This window comes from Seriola aureovittata, chromosome 23, assembly GCF_021018895.1.
Source record: "Seriola aureovittata isolate HTS-2021-v1 ecotype China chromosome 23, ASM2101889v1, whole genome shotgun sequence".
NCBI lineage: Eukaryota > Metazoa > Chordata > Actinopteri > Carangiformes > Carangidae > Seriola > Seriola aureovittata.
In genome coordinates, this window is record NC_079386.1 from 14,785,156 (window position 1) to 14,804,041 (window position 18,886).

General features: G+C 40.8%; 2 protein-coding genes across 11 annotated transcripts in view; both read right to left on the reverse strand.

Annotated features, from left to right (window-relative positions):
• Positions 1–934: 934 nt before the first annotated feature.
• tox4b (TOX high mobility group box family member 4 b) lies at positions 935–14,110 on the reverse strand. Of its 5 annotated transcripts, none has more exons than XM_056369588.1 (10): positions 13,987–14,107; positions 10,341–10,409; positions 9,919–9,969; positions 7,844–8,131; positions 7,478–7,738; positions 6,304–6,624; positions 5,973–6,053; positions 4,134–4,787; positions 3,422–3,576; positions 935–2,391 (listed from the first exon to the last, which is right to left on the reverse strand). In XM_056369588.1, the coding sequence occupies exons 1-10, from the start codon at positions 13,990–13,992 to the stop codon at positions 2,334–2,336; spliced, it is 1,944 nt and encodes a 647-aa protein (XP_056225563.1). In that variant the 5' UTR covers positions 13,993–14,107; the 3' UTR covers positions 935–2,333. The 5 variants fall into 5 exon arrangements, with proteins under 5 accessions (XP_056225563.1, XP_056225561.1, XP_056225564.1 ...); XM_056369586.1 differs by lacking the exon at positions 13,987–14,107 and adding an exon at positions 10,685–12,466; XM_056369589.1 differs by lacking the exon at positions 9,919–9,969.
• Positions 14,111–14,396: 286 nt separating this feature from the next.
• The window catches only part of LOC130164423 (solute carrier family 12 member 6-like), a 28,348-nt gene continuing 23,858 nt past the window's right edge, over positions 14,397–18,886 (reverse strand). For 4 of the 6 annotated variants that reach the window (XM_056369159.1, XM_056369160.1, XM_056369157.1 and 1 more), the window contains 3 exons: positions 18,228–18,466; positions 17,988–18,121; positions 14,397–16,938 (listed from right to left, as the gene is read on the reverse strand). In XM_056369159.1, coding sequence (XP_056225134.1) covers positions 16,847–16,938; positions 17,988–18,121; positions 18,228–18,466 — 465 coding nt within the window. In that variant the 3' untranslated portion in view covers positions 14,397–16,846. Of the gene's footprint in view, positions 16,939–17,987; positions 18,122–18,227; positions 18,467–18,625; positions 18,698–18,886 lie in introns of those variants that run through there. The other 2 variants (XM_056369163.1, XM_056369161.1) reach the window with 2 other exon arrangements.

Below are 18,886 nucleotides of genomic sequence, written 5' to 3' on the forward strand. Positions count from 1 at the left end.
GCATTTTAATGCTGGCCCATCAAGGTAGAGCCCATTTTATAATATTGTGTTTATTCCTTGAAATAAGTGAAAATAAATCTGCCAGTGTAGTTCAACAATTTCAACTGGATCAGTTTGTTTCTGGAACATTTTGGAAATTAGTGTGAGAATAGTCAGAGACAGAATAAGGGATCCCTGCTTCACAATCAAGAAAGAATGTGACCTTGCTCTATGAATTTCAAAACTATTACAATGATTGAAAACAGTGTGGCATTATCGCATCCAATATCAGTATTTTTTTTTTTTTTACCTGTTCTAAGAAAATAAGACTTTCAGGACTCAATAACAGACACAAATCACTTGATAAAATAAAGATTTGTGCAATGTGTGCAGAAGTAATAATCTACAAAAGTAACCTGAGATATCAGATAAATGCAGCGAAGTATGAGGTAAAATATTTCTCTCTGGAATGTAGTAGTAAAGAAAATGGAAATGCTAAAGTAATGTGAAAGTACACAAATTGTACTAAAGGTAAGTAAAGGCACTTAGGTACTTTCCATCACTTGTAAATTTACAGGTAAAAAGTCTTATTGGTTTCACAAAAGAAGCCAAACAGTACATTCACTCAATGTGTTTTTGTGAATACAAAAGTTTGTAAAGACTTAAATTTTTGTTCTTTATGTAAACCTCCACCCCAACCTTGTTCAAATTTCTTATGCATGTCACATTGTGTAATTTGTACCCGTTTGTTTATGTAATTAAAGAATAAAAAAAATATATATTCAATGGCAAAACAGCTGGCTTATTCCATTTTGGCTTCTAAACAAATTCAAAGAAAAATTTATTTAAAAAAAATGTTCTGAAAAAAAAAGAAAAAGAAATCAAGGTATCACCTGCAAGATTAAACAAATGCCACCTCAGGTGTCTGTGAGGCCAAACTGTGGATCACCAAATGTATATTAAAACATAAAATATTTTATTTCACCGTTAAAAACATTTCCAGGATATCTACAATAAACCAGACCGATCACTGCATCATTTCATCTGATTGGGAACAGTTTTTTTTTTTTTTTTTTTTAATTAACTCTCCCTTCTTTGATTATTTAACAGACCTGAAAGCAATTCCTTAAATGAAACACTGTCACGTTAAAAATTAAAGCTTTTTTATACTGTATTCCCTTTCCCCTTACAGTAAATAGTGTTGTCAGAGCTGGTGTGTTTATTTCATTCCAATATTGTGTTTTTTTTTTTCTTTCCTCAAACAAATTTTCACCACAAATGTTCCTCGTAAAACAAAATACGCACCACATTTCTAAAAAGCTCTTATGTCACCAGGTATTTCAGCAGGAGAAGAGAACAGAAAACCTTAGAGCTATTTTTTTTTTCCTGAATCTTAGCACCTGTTTTCAAAGTTTTAAGTAAAATCCTTTGAGTTATAGTAGGTTTCCCCCGCCCCCCCCTCCCAAACAGTGGCTTTTAAAGGTGACAAACAGCATTAGGTTATTGGCAGGTTCATTTCCACCTCATCTCAAAATGGCTTCTTAAACATTTCAACCTTTTGTACGACTCCAATTTAGCTTTAAGACTGTTTGTGCTTTGCCCACTTGTTGGTCATCTAAATCTCTAAAGTAGCCACTGGCCTGTCTACGCCGAAGCACCCACACAGCACTGATGAACTCAAAAAAAAAAAAAAAAAAAAGAAGAAGAAGAATAAAAAAAAGAAAAAGAAAATCACCTCTCTGATTTCATTCACATTGATCAATCCTCAGTGTAACAGTAAAGGGAAGCGCATACACGTTTGAAGTGGAGTTTTGTTGAAATGAATACATCTGCAAGATCATGATTTCCTTCCTGCACTTTTTTTTTTCTTTCTTTCCAAAATAATTAAAAACACCATAAGTACATATAAAATGTTCTATCTTTTTTCTTTTTATCAAGTCCATTTTTTTATATTCACAATAATCAACAGGAAAGTCTGGAGCAGCTGAACCAAGTCTTTAGTTTCTTCCTCTGATTTCTTCCGTGTTATCATTATTATTATTATTAATCCATTCATGTTGTTATGAGCTGTCATTCTCACTGCAGTATTTGCAAATAATTTTTTTTTTTCCTGTGCAGGATGACAGAGCCACGGGAAAGTACATTATAGCGCTTTTAAATACTCTCCTTTTGACTGTCTGCCCATCTGACAAGACATGAAACAAACCAGTATGTGCCGATACCTGAGCCCAGTCTGGCTTTTATCCATCCATCCATTCATTCATTCATTCCTTCCTCTCTTCATTTGCATTTCATGTGTTATCTTTGTCCTTTTCTCTCCGTGTAGCACTCCTCCTGTCAGACGTGTCCCTTCCCTATGTGACGGTGGTGGAGTTCTGCCCTCGGATCGCACACCAGGCCATGAACACGTCTCTGTGGAGGAGGGGTAAAGGAAATTGTTACGCAGGGCTCAATACCTGCACTTAAAATTTAAATGCACATGTCCTTACCTGTGTGTTGGCACTGAGCACATAAGTAACATCATTTTTGATTGTTGTTTTGATCATATTCAACAGAAACCGATTATTCACCTACTTGTATATACAGTCTTCAGAGTAGGAAGGGGGTTTAAATGCTGGTGTACTCATTTCTGTGCTGGCTAAGTGGCTGAGGATGAGAACAATTTCACACAGGTAACGTCCTGATCCAGTCCAAACAGCCAGACACCAGATTTTCACTTTTATCATTTATCTACTACTACATAACCAGAGTTGATAATGCACCTGCACACGCGGCACAGAGTGGTCAGACACCTGTACCAGGCGTTTACATGCCACAGAGTACTTCCTGGTTTCAGAAACCTGGACAAGTCCTCTTCTTGGTTCTGCGATACCTGAAGATTAAATCCCAGACACGACCAAGATACTTCAAAAACCCGAGCATGTTCGAGACGCTGGTGCCCATGTAAACACACTCATTAGCTCCGTCTATGCGTACAACATTGATGAAAATATTAGCTGTGATGCGTTTGTTTATAGCACGATCAAAGTTTTCTGCCTTGTGACTTTAGGTCTGACTTCATGCACAACAGCTTCACTTATAAACCTTTTTTTGCCTATAATCTGATAGTTGCAGTGAGAGAGAGAGACAAGGAAGTCAGGGAGAGAAATAGGGGATGATGTGCAACAAAGTGCCAAGGGTCGGATACAAACCCAGGCCGCTGCCGTTAGGACTACTCCTGCTAAAAACTTATCAGAGGCCTTTAAAGAAATAGTTTGACATTTTAGAAAATACTCTCATTTTCTTTCTTGCTGAAAATGGAGCCAGTCTTGCAGGTTCCAGACTTTATGCTAAGCTAAGCAACTGTTGGCTGTAGCTTCATCACGCACAGCTATGAGAGTGGTCGAAATGTCACACTTCACCAGACTGTTGCTCTGAGCCGTGAAGTAAACAGTATACATACCTGCAGTGCGTGGCCACACACTCGTTGCTACAGTACTCCTTGTCCCAGTCTTTGCTCTCCACGGCGGGGTTGGTGCAGCCGGCACGCACACAGATGTTTGGACTGGAGGCCGGGGTCACGCTCGGGCCGGGGGCGACAGTCACCTCCACTTCCATCTGAGAGACAAAACAAAACAGATGTTGTTTCTTCCGTAGCGATGATGTGATGATGATGATGAAGGAATCTCTGCAGACACCGGCTCAGTTGTATATAAAAAGGTTTATTACAGAAAGGCGCAGCATCATTTGACAAGCATCAAAACTGCCTGTGAGAGGACCCAAAGCCAAAAAGGATCTTCTCCTGTTTTTCCCCAAAGCCAGACAATTTATAGGCTGAATAACTTCTAGATACATATTCATGACCCAGCTGATTCCTAATAACCTACAGAAGCCCAGAGCTAACATTTATGTCCAAATATGGCCATTCTATACAAAAGTAAAACATACCGTAAATTTTGTTATGAAAAACAAAAGTCAGCTCTTAGGAATGTTTTGGAGACAGGAACTGAGGGGGTGCTCACCCTCTTCTGGCGCCTGACCTAGGAGACCCTAGGGTCTCCTCCTAAAACACTCCTATCCTTGACTCACAAAACAGCTAAGACACCACACAGACTTAGTCTTAAGGTTGTTCTCCAACCGTGTGCTTATCACTTAGTGTAGTTTGCTGAGCTTACCCCTTCTTCTGCCTCTGCCACTTCCTCTCCGCCCGTCACCACAGCAGCCGACTGTCCCACCTCCACCGTCAGAGCAGAGGAAGAGGACCCCGACGTAGGCGTCTCACCGGACGACGTCACAATTATCGGCGTACTTGAATCCGACTGGCGCGATGACGGGACAACCTTAATCTGCAGTGGAGGAGGAGCCGTGGCGGCAGCTGCGCCTCCGCCTCGGGGTTTGGCCTGCAGAGGCGGAGGAGCCTGGGCGTGTACCATCTGCTGCAGCCGAGGTGGCGGAGGGGTGCTCTGCATCTGCTGCAGCGGAGGCGGCTGCCGCGACGAAGATGCCGGCGTCGCCGTGACTGATACACCACCTGAGGGCAGCTGCGTCTGTTTGATGATGATCTTTGTGACGGTGGGGGGGTTCGGGGCGGTGGCGGCAGGCGGAGGTTGGGGTTTGATGGCGCCGGTGCGGGAGCGCGTGGTGACCTGGGGCAGGTCCAGGATGATGTTGGAGGTACAGATGTTGGTGATGGTGTTCTCCTCTGGATTGTAATGCTGGGACCTGGTGGCGCGAGTGGCTGAGGTGGAAGGGGAAGGCGTGGCTGTGATCGCAGGAGCTGGGGCCGGAGGTGGAGGCGACGGGGAAGTGTCCATGACTTCAATGGGAGCCTGAAGAGGAGAGGTTAAATGAACAAACACAGGAAGAGAACATGTTAGAGCATCTGATACGATATGGAATATAATTAAACCCTTAATGAAGGTTAGAGCAGGAGTGGAATCGAACTAAGTATTGTATTTAGTTAAAAGCTTGAGATACTTGTACGTTACTTGAGTATTTCTATTTTATGTTACGTTAAACTTCTACTCTGCTACATTTCAGAGGCAGATGTTGCACTTTTTAGTCCACTACATTTATTTGAAGATTATAGTTACTGCTTACTTTCCAGATTCAGATTGTTAATGGATTAAAATACCCAGCAGTAGTACTTTTGGTACTTTAAGTATTGTAGTTTCTTCCATAGCGATGATGTGAAGATGATGAAGGAATCTCCGCCAGACACCGGCTCAGTTGTATATAAATAGGTTTATCACAAGAAAGCACAGCATCTTTTAACAAGCATCAAAACTGCCTGTGAGAGGATCCAAAGCCAAAAAGGATCTCCTCCCGTTTCTCCCCAAAACCAAACAATTTATAGGCTGAGTAACCTCTAAATACATATTCATGACATAGCTAATTCCTAATAACCTATAGAGGCCCAGAGCCAACATTTATGCCCAAACATGGTCAGTCTACATGAAGATAAAAGATAGCATAAATCTCTTTATTTAAAACAGATGTCAGCTTTAGGAATGTCTAAAAGAAAGGAAAGGAATGGATGCTCATCCCACTTCTGACACCTGACCTTTCACCTAGTGTCCTCCTAAAAACCCTCCTATCCTTAACTCACATAGCAGCTGGGACACAACAGTATATTTTTATGCTAATACTTGTGTACTTTTACTTTCACAATGTGTTTCTACACTGTGGTGTCTGAGTATTTTTTCAAGCACTTATAGAAGCAAGTTTTACGGATCCTCACACACCACACATGCATTGCTGGATTTATGACGATTTGGAATAATACCAGATATATTTACATAGGTTTGCAGCTCATAAAATTTTTTGCTTATTTTTTCAGGTTCTGAACCCATTACTGGGCAATTTTAAGCTGAAGGAGAATCTTGTAGCTAGACAGAAATAGAAACTGAAAATGATATTATGGCATAACCTAGACGACAGCAATTCTTAGCGTTTGTCAGCAAGAGTGCAACTCACCAGTGTGTGGTTGATATTCAGAATCAGAAAACACTCACCTGAGAAATCTGGCTAGCTCTGTACTCTGCCAGTGCCTTCAAGTAATCCTTCTTTGCCGCTTCGTTTTTCCTCTTGTAAACCTTTAAAAAAAAAAAAGGGAAAATTAATCACTGATATTAGTATTATATTTAAATCTCACCACACGTTATGGAGCCCGTGTCTGGTTTCATACAGCTGACTAATGAGCGAGGATACGTTTACTTCACTTCAAGATGAACTCAGTCGACCTGGGTCACATTAAGCACATGATCAGTTCACCGACTAAAAAGATGAACTGATGGATAAATGACTGAACTATAAGCACATTTTAAATACATTTAGTTTAAATACCTGTTTCTGCTCTTCCCCCAGACTGTCCCACATGGAGGCCACTATCTTAGAAACTTCTCCAAACGTAGCGTTGGGATTTTGTCCCTTAATAGCTGCCTGTGTGTCCCTGAAGAACAACGCGTAGGCCGACACGGGTTTCTGAGGCTCGTTGGGGTCCTTCTTCTTCTTCCCCTTCTTCCCTCCTCCTGCTCCTCCTTTCCGTCCAACAGCTGGAGAGACGCTGGAGGTCGGGGCGGAGAGCGGGGAATCGGACAGAGAGGGATCGAGGGAGATGACTCCGGGAGAGACGGCCAGAGAGACTGGAGATTCAACCAGGACACTCTGAATATGAGGAAAGAGAACAATGGACATTAGAATAACTTCCAGGAAACGCTGTATATAGTGAAACATTTTATTAACCTTAAATTGTTCCACAATAACATTTAGACTGATTATCACTTCAGATTTGTCTATTTTTATACTCTTATTTGTCTAGTATTTTGGGGTCCTGGAAGCTTTATGCTTTCTTAAATTGACAAAATGAGAGGTCAGACTTATGGCTGAGATTGTGCTGAGGAAAAAAAGACCATGGCTGTGGAGTAAGGACATGCATGCAGAGAAAGTCAACCAAAACAAACCTGGAATTCAAAGGGTTAAAGCACAAAAAAAGACTACCATGACAAAAGAGACTTCCATAAGTGCTTGATGTGTAAATAAGGAGCTAATGGTGATGATGTGTCAATGTTGTGTTCACGGCTTGTTTCCACTGCCCCGAAGTGGCCAAACTAATTATTGCAGATTTAAAACAACTGAAAACGGCTTCGACCCTGAGATCTTTTTCAAATCAAAATTATAAAAAAAAATATAAATATCTGATGTAAAGTTATAACAAACACTCTTGCAAGAGTTACATTGGAAAACTTCCATCTACATCAACCAATCCGCTTCATTAGGACTGTGTGGGTGCAGTCTGATCAGAGTTGTTGATAACGGCGTCCTCCAGGCAACAGCAGCTATGAACCAAACAACTATTAGGCAGAATATGAGTCACATTGTTATTTTCTGGTGTGTGGAAATACCGGACAGAGCCCTGCCCACTTCAAACCACAGAGAAGAGAAACACCCCAACTTCCATGTGAAGTAACCTGTATAGTTCAAACTCTAGCAAATAACAGTGTGTTCCTGTAAGACTCACCCTTCTAAAATCATCCATGTCATCGTCCTGGAGTGAGCTGGTGGGCGACGCCGTGGCCGACAGAGGGTGTTCAGGTGACTGGGGCCGTTGTAATATGTTGCCGCCCCCCAATCCGAGCCCCAGCTGAGCACTGAGCTCTGACTGGTCGATAGTGGTCAGCTGGTTGGACCCCAGCAAGCCCTGGCTCATATCGCCTAGCGGGACATCGATTGTTACTGGAGACGAGCTGCTGAACTGGGAACCGATGGGATGGCCGAGATCCTGTGTTGGGGGTGGGGGGGGCAGGAGCAGAGCGTGTGAGTTAATTAAATTGGTGTTTAACGGTGAGATAATTTCAGACCGTTAAAACGTCCCGTACTCACTCACCATTCCCAGTGACGACCCCAGCAGAGTACTTCCTCCCGACTGGTTCATGACCCCCAGACTGAGGTGCTCCAGTCCCTGTGAGGGGGCGTTCACAAAAGTGGAGGCAAAAGAGGGGTCGTCCCCTTCGACCACGGCGCTCCCGGGTACCACCACGCTGTCGGAGGGACCAGTGTCCGACAGTTCCCCGAAATGGGACACCACATCTGACACTGTGAGGGTCGAGTCTGGGTCCAAAGAGATGGGAGGGATCTCAAACTCCTCATCGCCAAGGCTGGGAGTGTGGAAGGTCTGGAGGGGAGAAAAGAGAAGTGGAGAGAGAAAGCGATGAAGTTAAAAGGAGGATGAAAGGAACGGCAAGGATGGAAGAGGACAAGATAAAACAAGTTTGTGAAAAATAGGGGTGAGAATGAAAGTAAGAGAGCCACAAGGAAGTTGGGAGAAGAATACTGTCAGTAATTACAGCTCTCTTAAACACAGAAGAAGTTTTCTATTTTGGACAAAAGTTCATCAAAAGACTAAAGATTAATTTGCTTCCTGGTCCTGTCTCTTAAAATACTCTTTGCGTCAGGAGGGATCGAGTCAAGTGTGGAAAATCACTTTCAGTGTTCAGGGGGCCTCTATCATAAGGCAAGATCAGCGGGATGAGCAGCTATCTCTGGGCTTTACTCAAACCTCCTACGATCGTAAAGCTGGCTGATGTCTCAGAACCCGTCAACTGACCAATCGGACCACTGGAGAACTCGAGTCATAATCCTACATAATCCTGCATTAGAAACACCCCTAAATATAATGCCGTCCAGTACAACACTAACTAACCAATGCTAAAACATAGAATTTCAAAACTAACCATTTAAAAAAAGAGCAAAAAAATGAAATGAAATGAAAAAACATATGATCTTAACATTTAGGAAGGTAGAACAAGAAAATGTCATTGAACATTACAGGCAGATTTTATGGTAGTTCACCTGTATTTGATTGCATTACACTCTACTAATAAAAAGGTAGGTAATGAAGACACTCGCTGAGTATCACTTCTTGCTGCTCGCTGCAGGTATCACAATTTAATCTCATGTAATATCAAGTACTTTATTCACGTCGCATGTAACTGGCTTCTAAGCAGGAACTCTATGAACAGGCTCATGGCTGGACAGGAAAACCCCAAGTCAACTGATCCAGTTAATTCGCCGTCTGTGTGATAACAATTATCCAGGACCACCGATGACTCAATGAAGCAAGATAAGGCAAAGAAAGCAAGACCGAGCCGAACTTGCTTTGTGATACAGGCCCCAGTTCATGCACCAAAAAAAAAAAAAAACAGCCTTAAGCATAAAACTGTCAGTGCGTACCCGTTACTCACAGCTGCACAATGTGCTAAAGCAGTGAATAATAAGCAGCAGGTTGTTTGGGTATTAAGGATACGTGAAGGTTGGTTTGAAGACACTGATATTGCCACTCCTGCAGAATGCTCTCGATGTTCTCATGCAACTGTTTTTAGTTTCACTTACATTTCTATAATTACAATTCCTCTTAACGCTGTTTTCCAATCTGCTTCTCTCTATTCTGATGACAAGACAGCACTGAAAGATTTATAAATAAGCTTTTATCATGCAACAGGTTAGCCTCAAACTCAATGGCCTCCATGTTCATCGTGTGCCTGCAGCCGCTTCACAGTAAAATCCATCATTTGACACTTTGCAGTTAGTTTCCTACGAGACACCTTGTAACCGTTCATTTTACAAGTTCTGTATTTTCTAGTTCATTTCCTGGAAGTTTCCCTCATAAAAATTAACTGGTATTTAGCTACTAGAATATTTCCAAGAAAGGCTGTCACAGTTTGGAACTAATTTCCCTTTCTAATTAGTACCAAACGGTGTAGGCCTTTCATGGAAATATTCTAGCAATTAACAGCTAAATACCAGCTAATTTTTTAGGAAATTATGAGTAAAGTTTTCAGTAAATGAACTGGAAAACACAGATCCGGGAAAGTAAAGCATTCTCGAAAACTTTATTAATAGACGTCTGAATTTATTCAGCAGGTGTGTGAAAAAATAAATGTATTGATAAACAGTTCATACTCCACCAGCAGATCCAGCGAGGTTGAAGAGGTCAATGGGTTTAGTGGCACACTAAAAAATGTGAGTATGTCAGTAAGTGCATGTTGAAGTGGATTACAAATGTCTTATTTCTCATTTGTGGCTGGAAACTGCAACAATACAACTGATTGTACATCAATTCATGGAGTTGAGGTTAAAATAGATCATACACAGCCTTTGGCTTTCATGATTTACACATTACAAAGAATTTATAAATGGTAAAATGATGGTAGTGAACAAAAACACAGTATATCGCCAACTTTATGCTTCAAAACTGGGAGTCATGTGGCTGCAGTTAAATAATTATCACTGATTGTAAGCCCAAGCATATGTCCGCAGGAGGGGGCCCCATATCTTTTAACAAGACACTGAATGCCACATAATTAAAAGATGTAAAGGCCTACCTCTGAAGAGGAGAGGAAGGGATGACCGGACCCTGAAATTGTCAGGTAGTTGTCACTGCCTCCAGGGAACTGAAACATTCAGGTTGGACAAGTCAGGAAAACAGTTATTCTAGTATTTCCCACCTTATTGTCCAAAACCAGAATTAACAAGGACATTACCATTCAACAAAAACCAACCAAGCAACCAGCAGTGTCCATTAAACTCAAACAGGTAATGTCTGCACACTGAGATGCGTTCAGTGGCAGCTGTAAGTTAGGTAAATACAATACAGGCAATGTAAAGAAGTGACATTGTGCCTGTCTGGGGGTGACAGACATGAGCCCCATTCATAAGGTAGAGTCACCTTGTTGTCAGAGTCAAATCCATTGAAAGACTGTGGATCCAAGAACTCCGGATCACCGTCGTGCTGCCCGGTACCGTCCGTTAAATCCGAATAAAAATTCAGGTCCATCTTTTCAGCTGGGCCTCATATGTTAGCTATTGGGGCCCCTCTTCAATTCAACAAGATGTTACGCAATTAAACCGACAATTTCTAGCTTTACTTTGGCTTGAAAATGTGTGGTTTCTTCATGTAGCTCTTTAGTGGAAATGCCAAGTCCAGATACCGTGGCAATGTTAACTCTATTTCTAATGAAACCGCCAACGCCGACAGATTTCGGACAGATGTTGGGCTAGCTCACACGACTAAAGCGAAGCATGTGCACGCCAGCAACCGTGCCAAAAATAACCTGTCCGCTGGCTGGCTGGCTGGCTGGCTAGCTACCGAGGTAACGTGGCTGTTACCCGTCTTTCTTGCTGACTTGTCCTAACACGGTTTAGCTTTAGCTGGCTTTGACGCAAGGCTGCGGTACTCCTCACTTAACCGCCAGCCTGAAGCCCGTTTGTCTGCCGGTCTTAAACGTCTCATTCGGAGCGAGCAGACATGGTGAAGGGAATTTTAACGGCCGAGCTGTTGATGCTGACCCGGAGGTCTGGATAACGAAAACGATCGTTTCAAGGTGTCTGACAGCGACGGAAGACAGACCGAACCCCCCCCCCTGCCTTTGCTTCGTGTTGGCCCGGGCCAGGCTGCTCAGTGGATCCCGAGACACGGATCACGGACAGGATAAAGTGGAGAGGGGTCAAGTAAACGACGCCATCACCGGATGTTGAGCGATACGATTTTCAAAATAAAATCAAAAGACTAAGTTACTAAAAAAAAAAAAAAATCGATTTTATTCTTCAGATGCAAAAACAGCAAACATATTTGCTACCCACACCATGCCCGGATTAGGACATGAATGGATTACTGAATGAGCCAAAAAGACACAGGCCCAAGGGCCCAAGTGGCCAGGGGTCCCTTATATTCAAGCCTCTGTTTGAAGATACTTATATCTCTTGTTTGAAAGTCAATTGAGCGACTACAAAATTATGCTATACTCACTATAAAGAGACCGAAAGTGACCACAAAGAGACTCAAAACAACTACAAAGAGACACAAAATGATTAAAAAAAGGCACAAACACTCTCAAAAAGATTGAGAATAACCGCAAAGAGAATCAAACACCTACAAGGAGACACAAAATGACCACCAAATGCTCAAAACAAATATAAAGAGATTGAAAATGACTACAAAGAGATGCAAATCACCTTCAAAGATTCTCTAAATACCCACAGATACTGCAAACACCCACAACTCACAACACAAGAAGCACAAATTGACCAAAAATAGACTCAAAATGACCACAAAATACTCAAAATGACCACAAAAAGTCACACAACGACTTCAAGAGACAGGAAATGACAACAAGTTTCAGTGTGGCGGTCTTGCTCCAGTGTTGGAGGGGTGGGTGAAATTTAACTTGCCTGTGCCCAAGGGCCCATTGTCTCATAATCCTTACATGCCTAGCAGGCACTGGGGCAAAAGTTTGTTTTTGGGCCCCTGTATTGACCCAAGGCAGTTTCAGTATTTCCCAAGGCACTCAAAAAGAAACCAGAAGTCTAGAGATGAAAAAACCATGGACATTTTTCACCATGTTCTGACATTTTATACACTGAACAATCAACTGATTGCTAAATAAAATAACTGTCGGTCCTATTGATAATGAAAGTAATTGCTGGTTGTAGCCTCACAGTTCATGATGATGGAATTATGATGGAATAATTTGATCTTGCCCAAGGTTTTCTGAATGTTAATTATTTAACATACAGAAAAAATAAAACAATAGGATTAAAGAACTTAAACAAAACTGCACACTGTAAGCTAAATATATGCTGTAATAAACAGTATAAACTAAAACAAAAAAGCTTTTTAAGCTAGACTTTAACAATCAAATTATGTAAACCTAAATGTTATGAAGTAAACGTAAGACTTGGGGGTCTCTGTGGGTCTGGACCCCCTGAGCAACTGGCTGTTTTGTGTGGTTGTTAATCCTGCCTTGACCTCTCGAAACCAAATGAGGGACAAAGTGTTATGATTTATGAGGTTAGAGTACTATTTATACACTATTCTGATTTCTGGTTAAAACATATTTAGGAATACACTATGGGAGTACTATGAACTAAAATGTTACACCTAGATTTAGACACAAGGTCCTTCTACAAAACTTGCCTTAAATATAAGATATTAACCTTAACAAACTTTAGTTGGTATTGTATTTAATTGCTGTAATTTCCCTAAATGGTCTGCAGTCAAATTACTAAATTACTATTGATTTGCAGCCTGAAGTTTCTGATGGATCTAGGGCCCTGAGGCCATTCATTACAGTTTCAACTTATCACAGATATCGGTGTATATGTTGACCAGTAAGTGAGAAATGTGACAATGTGTTTGAGGTGATCCAGAAACTAATAAAAAAAAAAAAAAAAAAATCAATTAATGTCACTGTTAGTCAATTACAGACTAAAAAGTTAAATGTATTATAGTCCAGTATTCATAATCGTAATTCGGTCTTCGTGTTTTTTGTTTGTTTGATTTTTTTTACACTCCAGTTTTACGTTGTTTTTCTTGTCACAACTTCAATGCAACTTAGTTGGATTTGTGTGGTTCAGAATTATTACTTATTAATAGGTCTGCAGCTAACAATTGCCTTCATTATCGATATATTTCTAACCTTCTGTACAACCTCTTAATACCCAAATTCCCGAGAACTTTTTTTTTTTTATTGTCAATAAAAAGTTCTATTATTCAGGATTTTATTCTGAAAGCTATAACAGGAAGTCGCCTGTCATTAGCTTTCCGACAAAGGGGTTAACTATACTTGGTTATTGTAGCCTCTCACAAACATGTTCGTGTCTGAAATGCAGTTAGTAACATTTCAAAAGATTTAAATTTACCAATTAAAGGAAAAAACTTACAATTTGTGGGCAGATATTCAACAAGTTGTTTCAGTTCCGGGTGGCAGCTTTAAATACTTTACACCAGCATATTAATATTAATTTAACACCAAATCCCAGTTGTGTAGGATTAGCTGTCTCTCAAGGGGAAAATAGATGAGTTAAAGTTGAACAAATACATTTTAAAATGGGATAATAAAGGTTCGGCCGCTCGTACCAACACTGGTGTGTTTGTGACAACCAAAGATCGTGTTGTAGTTGATCGTCACATACGAAGACAAAGGTGATTCTTTTATTAAGTCTAACGTTTCTAATGCCAACTACTCTTACCTCCATGCTCACCCCCGAAATCTGATAAATGTTTTGTTTTTATCCCACTTTTTGTTAGTGAACTTCGCCCAGAACTGATTTCCTCAAATATCACAACATGGCACCGGCTTCCGAATTGTACGTACAAGTGGAAGTGACCTCATCACGCAAAATATGACTTCCAAAATAAAAGGCAGCTAAATTTGGCAGCTTTTTTCACTTTATGTATACAACATTTTAGCTCTTGCTTTGTGCACATAACAATAAATTTGAATGATGATTTTTAGACTAAACAATTTTTCAAAAAGTAATCAACATGTTGAATGTTAGTGGCAGCCCTCCAAGAACAGAAAAAAAGACAAAAATATTACCAAAAAAAAAAAAGTATTAACAAATTATAATACCAATATCAGCTAAAAAAGACAAACGTGTAACTTTTCTTTCAAAATTGCTTTATTTATTCCCATGTTTTTTCAAGCAAAGTTTTTTATGATTCCTTTTTATATTAATGTAATTAAAAAAAGATAAAACTTGGGATCTTTTTTTGTCTTTATGTACAAGCAAGAAAACAATGTTTAGGAAATAACAATGAACATGAAAGAATCCCTGCACAATGACACTGTAGAAAATAAAAAGAACAAAGCATTAGAGTGGAATCAAACACCTCTAGTTTACAGCTCCTTACTTTAGCAACAAGCTCACGTTCACACACGCTCTTTCAGACACACATAAACACAGACAAAGCAAGATGTCAGCAGGTGGATTTCAGGTGTATGGTGAAGTGGAGAGTTTCAGGGCACAAGCTTGTGCTACACAGCGTAGCAGATTTTCTCATTAGAAGGAATGGAGAACACTATTTTGCTCTGTTAAATGAACACGTATCATCCATGCTGCGCACACACATACACATAAACACTTCTCTCTGAGTGACGATGACATTTTGACAGCATGCAGTGCAGTGGTCCTCTCCACGATGGTCCAGTGTGTCAACAATACTTTCCAAATTCTTCCCTTTCCAAGGCCTTCACAACAACAACAACAACAACCGCAAAGTCTGACCTCGCTTCTTTAAACACACTCTACTGTCTACTTTAACATACTAACTATTCACATGCAGTCCAATGTGGGCCGGTTTATGGCACAACACAGAGAAACCTCTGATAACTTCCTTTACATTGGTTTAGTTCATTTGATGCGTTTTCCTGGGATCTCGGTTGATGTTGACAAATCCATAAATGTGTTGCATAAAGACAGCCCCCCTCTTGATTTAAGGAACCAAGCTATATCCGTCTAACAGCTGACAACACGTATGAGCAGAGCGGACTGCTGAAGATATGTGTCAGGTGGCAATTGTACATCATTTCTGTCATTTGTTTTCATCACAATATGTATGTATAATTTATGGAAGCCCACTTCTGCTAAGACAAAAAATAAAAAATAAATAAAATAATGGAAAAATAAAATACAATTTATACTCCAAAATCAAAATTAAGAGATAACGTCATCATATCATTTTGACTTGAAGTAAGAATTTTGACTGTTTATCAAATAATTTTGACTTAGTATCTCATGATTTTAACTTAACAGAATTTTTATTTATCACCTAATGATGACTTATATCATAAGATGTTCAAAATCTTCATTTTTTTCTATCTCATTTCAACTATAATTTGAAATCTTTATTTCATAATTTTGACAAAAAAAAAAAAAAACCTTTTTAATCCAACAATTTTGACATGTCTTGTAAATTAAGTGGGTCAATTTTGATTTCTTTATATCTTAAGTTTGACAAATTTTTAAATTATGATTCAATAATTTGCATCTTTTAATTTTGACTTGAAAAATTGAAAAAAAATCTAATAAATTAAGACACACAATCCAAATTTTCACTCTCCATGAGCAGTTTTGTGCTCATCATAACTAACTGTTTAACTCTCTTTTTCTTTCCTGGCAGAAATGGTTTCCTATACGAGAGAGTAGATTGTGAGAAATAGCAGCAGGTTCATACAAACACACACAAGAACCAGAATAATAATTCTGTGTTACTCCACTTTGAACTTCACTGTGGATAAAACAAATTTTGAGGTTTGTGCAAATACTATTGGATATGGTGGATATCAAAAGAGGCCAGTATTGATGTGCAACTGATAACCATTTCTTCCTTTCATCTCCTTAAACATGTTACACTTTCAAGTAAGGAGATGGCACAAAAGCACACTGATATTCCTCATGTGCAGTACTAAGATGGACTCCTCACTCTCTTGATGCAGTGTTACTTAACCAGTTTTCATGAAGCACTGGAATAAACTTTTAGATGTTTTCAAGGAGAAAAGAAAACAACAAAAACACTCGATTCAGACATTCAGGCTAACACACATCTGCTTCCAAAATACATTCTGTACAAAAAGCAACCCTGAGTCTCGTCAGTGCAAAGACTGCTCCGTTCTGGGACGCTTCACAGCCTCTCGCGCTCTATGTTTTTTCATTCAGTGGTCCACGGCCCTAACACTCTCGCTCTTAACACAATGCTGGTCCCTTCACCGATAAACCAAACCTTCTTCAGATGGATAACTTTCATACACACACAAACACACACACGCTTGGTTTTTTTTTCTTTTTTTTTTGCTCATTCGTGGAATTGTGTTGGCATTTCTGTAGCTCGACAGAAGTAGAATGGAAACCCTTGTCGTGACAGAAAAGTGTAAAACATGAAAGGAAAAGGGCTGGGTGGGGTGTTGGGCGTGAAGACTGACGCTGCAGCCAATGACAGTCTCTCTTTTTGGGCCCACATCCCCAGAGCTCACAGGCCCCTCCGTCTCCCTTCGCTCACTTCTGCGCGACTGGCTGCTTCTTTACCACTGGCTTCTTCCGTTTTGTCCATTCAGGAGTAGATAGTGATGACTTCACTTCCTCCACCTCTCACCAACAGGACACGCTCCAGTCCTTCTGTTAAAACTTCGAGGAACTCCATGTCTACACAACGAGTCAAGGAACATTTTCGCACCGAGCACTGAAAATATCACATACATGCTTTCTGATTGGCCACCATGTGTCTTTTAAAACTGTTATTAGGACACTTTGAACGTAACAACTGATCGTTTTCCATAAAGATACATTTTATAACTTAAATATCTTCAGAACATTTGGCTCCTGGTAATTATGGATGGCAGTTTTCACCATTCGCTGAGTTTTTTAAACGACAGATCAAAAAAAAGCCGCAGAACTGATCATTTACTCTGTCTTTTGGTCTGTATAAAGATTTCAAGTGTTTGTTGTCTCCGCCTACCATGAACCTTTCTTCCTCAATGCTTCTGGATGCCATCAGAGTTTAGAGTAACAAGAGCGGCTCTGTCCTGCTCTTTGTGGCATTTGGGGAAGATGACACTCCCAACAAGCTCAGCCAAACTTATTATCCAGGACAGCAAACAGAGTGGTAAGACCTCATCCTAAAAGTCTTCTCCTGTCAAGTTGAAAGTGACACAGTTTGAAAATACTTGTCCAAGTGTGCAAATTAAGCAGCCAATCAGGGTTATGAAAGAATGAAACTCCTGATTTAACATTTTTCTTCATCATACTTCTGGGTGTACACTGAAATACAAGAGCAGTGCTGCAGCTTTCTTTCCTTGTCTTTCATATGGACCCGTCAACAGCCTCAGTCAGGCGCCTTCAGCACAGTATAATGTGTGTGTCCATCAAGTGCGTATTTAAGACCCCTTCTGTCAACCAGACATGGAGTTTTCAACCAATTCAATGCTAGCAGGCTAGCTGCAGCTAATAAAATCTGACAGCTGTCACTTCAGCTGGCAAAATTGATAGTCGCTTGCTAAAGAAAGAAATCTGCATCGATTCAATGCTGTTCAAGTAATACCAGCTGCAAATGAGCTTTCTATATTCTTCAATATATTATAGAAGATTTTGTAAAGTCACACTGTCCCACTGGCATTGTTGAAGATTAAACAGTTTGTGAACTCTGACAGAAAGAGACACTAAATGTAATTTGCCACCGTTGGTGATAAGGATACAGTTCTCGTCTCCGTCTGGGTTCCTGGGCGGTCCTGGCATGTTGAGCAGGACAAGTCGGGCATCATGGGATTTGTTGACAATGACCTCGTTGAGTTTGACGGCAGTGTGCATCCGCCTGACGTTCGAGTGGTCCCTGAAAGACAATAAGGTACATTAAACACCTTGTTTATTTAACTACCGTGCTGTGACTTTTCCAGAGGGAAACGTTCCCTCCTTGTGAGCATCGTATTTCCACTCACGGCCTGATGCTGAGCATGTCTCTGAAGCCCTCGGGCGTGGAGCAGCCGGAGTGTGTGGCTCTGTACTGCGAGGTCTTCTCTTTGGTCCAGGTCATCTGAACCCGACGGTGGTGTTCGGAGCTGCCCCCTCCGCCGCTGCTCACCACCCTGTCTCGCTCCCCGGCGTCCGTGTCGTCGTCGTCGTCTGATCCGATGCTCGTCAGACGCAGCATTGAGTTACGATCCTTCACCAGCTGAGCCTGGTGTGGTAGACGGACAGAAACAAACATGTTCTTTCTCATCTCATCACCGTTTCAACCTTTTTCTCTACCTTATTCCTACCTCCCTCTTCTACATCACTCCTTACTCCTATCACTCTCTCCCTCTCTCTCTCTCTCTCTGCCTCTTTGTACCTGTACCTGTCTTGCTCTGTTTCCTTTGCAGCTGTTAGATGAGACTCCAGTACTCCTGTACCTGGGGGAAAGATAAACCTACAGACAACGCAAAGTCACCTAACTTGCTAATACTAAACAAAAGGCCAGTCTACTCTAGTAGAAGCTCTGGAGGAAAACTACAGGGACACGACAGCGTTAGTGCTGAATTTAATGAACAGCAAGACCTGAGTCAAACGGCGCCTGAGATTCACAGATGAGCGATGAAAAGAGTCAAAGAGGGGTGAA

Excerpts from the sequence above, each read along its gene's own strand:
- tox4b (XM_056369586.1), bottom strand. The coding sequence starts at position 10,792 with ATGGACCTGAATTTTTATTCGGATTTAACGGACGGTACCGGGCAGCAC. Across the intron at positions 8,132-9,918 it reads TCGCTGGATCTGCTGGTGGA|ACCTTCCACACTCCCAGCCT; the intron begins GTATGAACTGTT and ends TCTCCCCTCCAG. Across the intron at positions 2,392-3,421 it reads TGTGTGGCCACGCACTGCAG|AGACGTGTTCATGGCCTGGT; the intron begins GTATGTATACTG and ends CCTCCTCCACAG.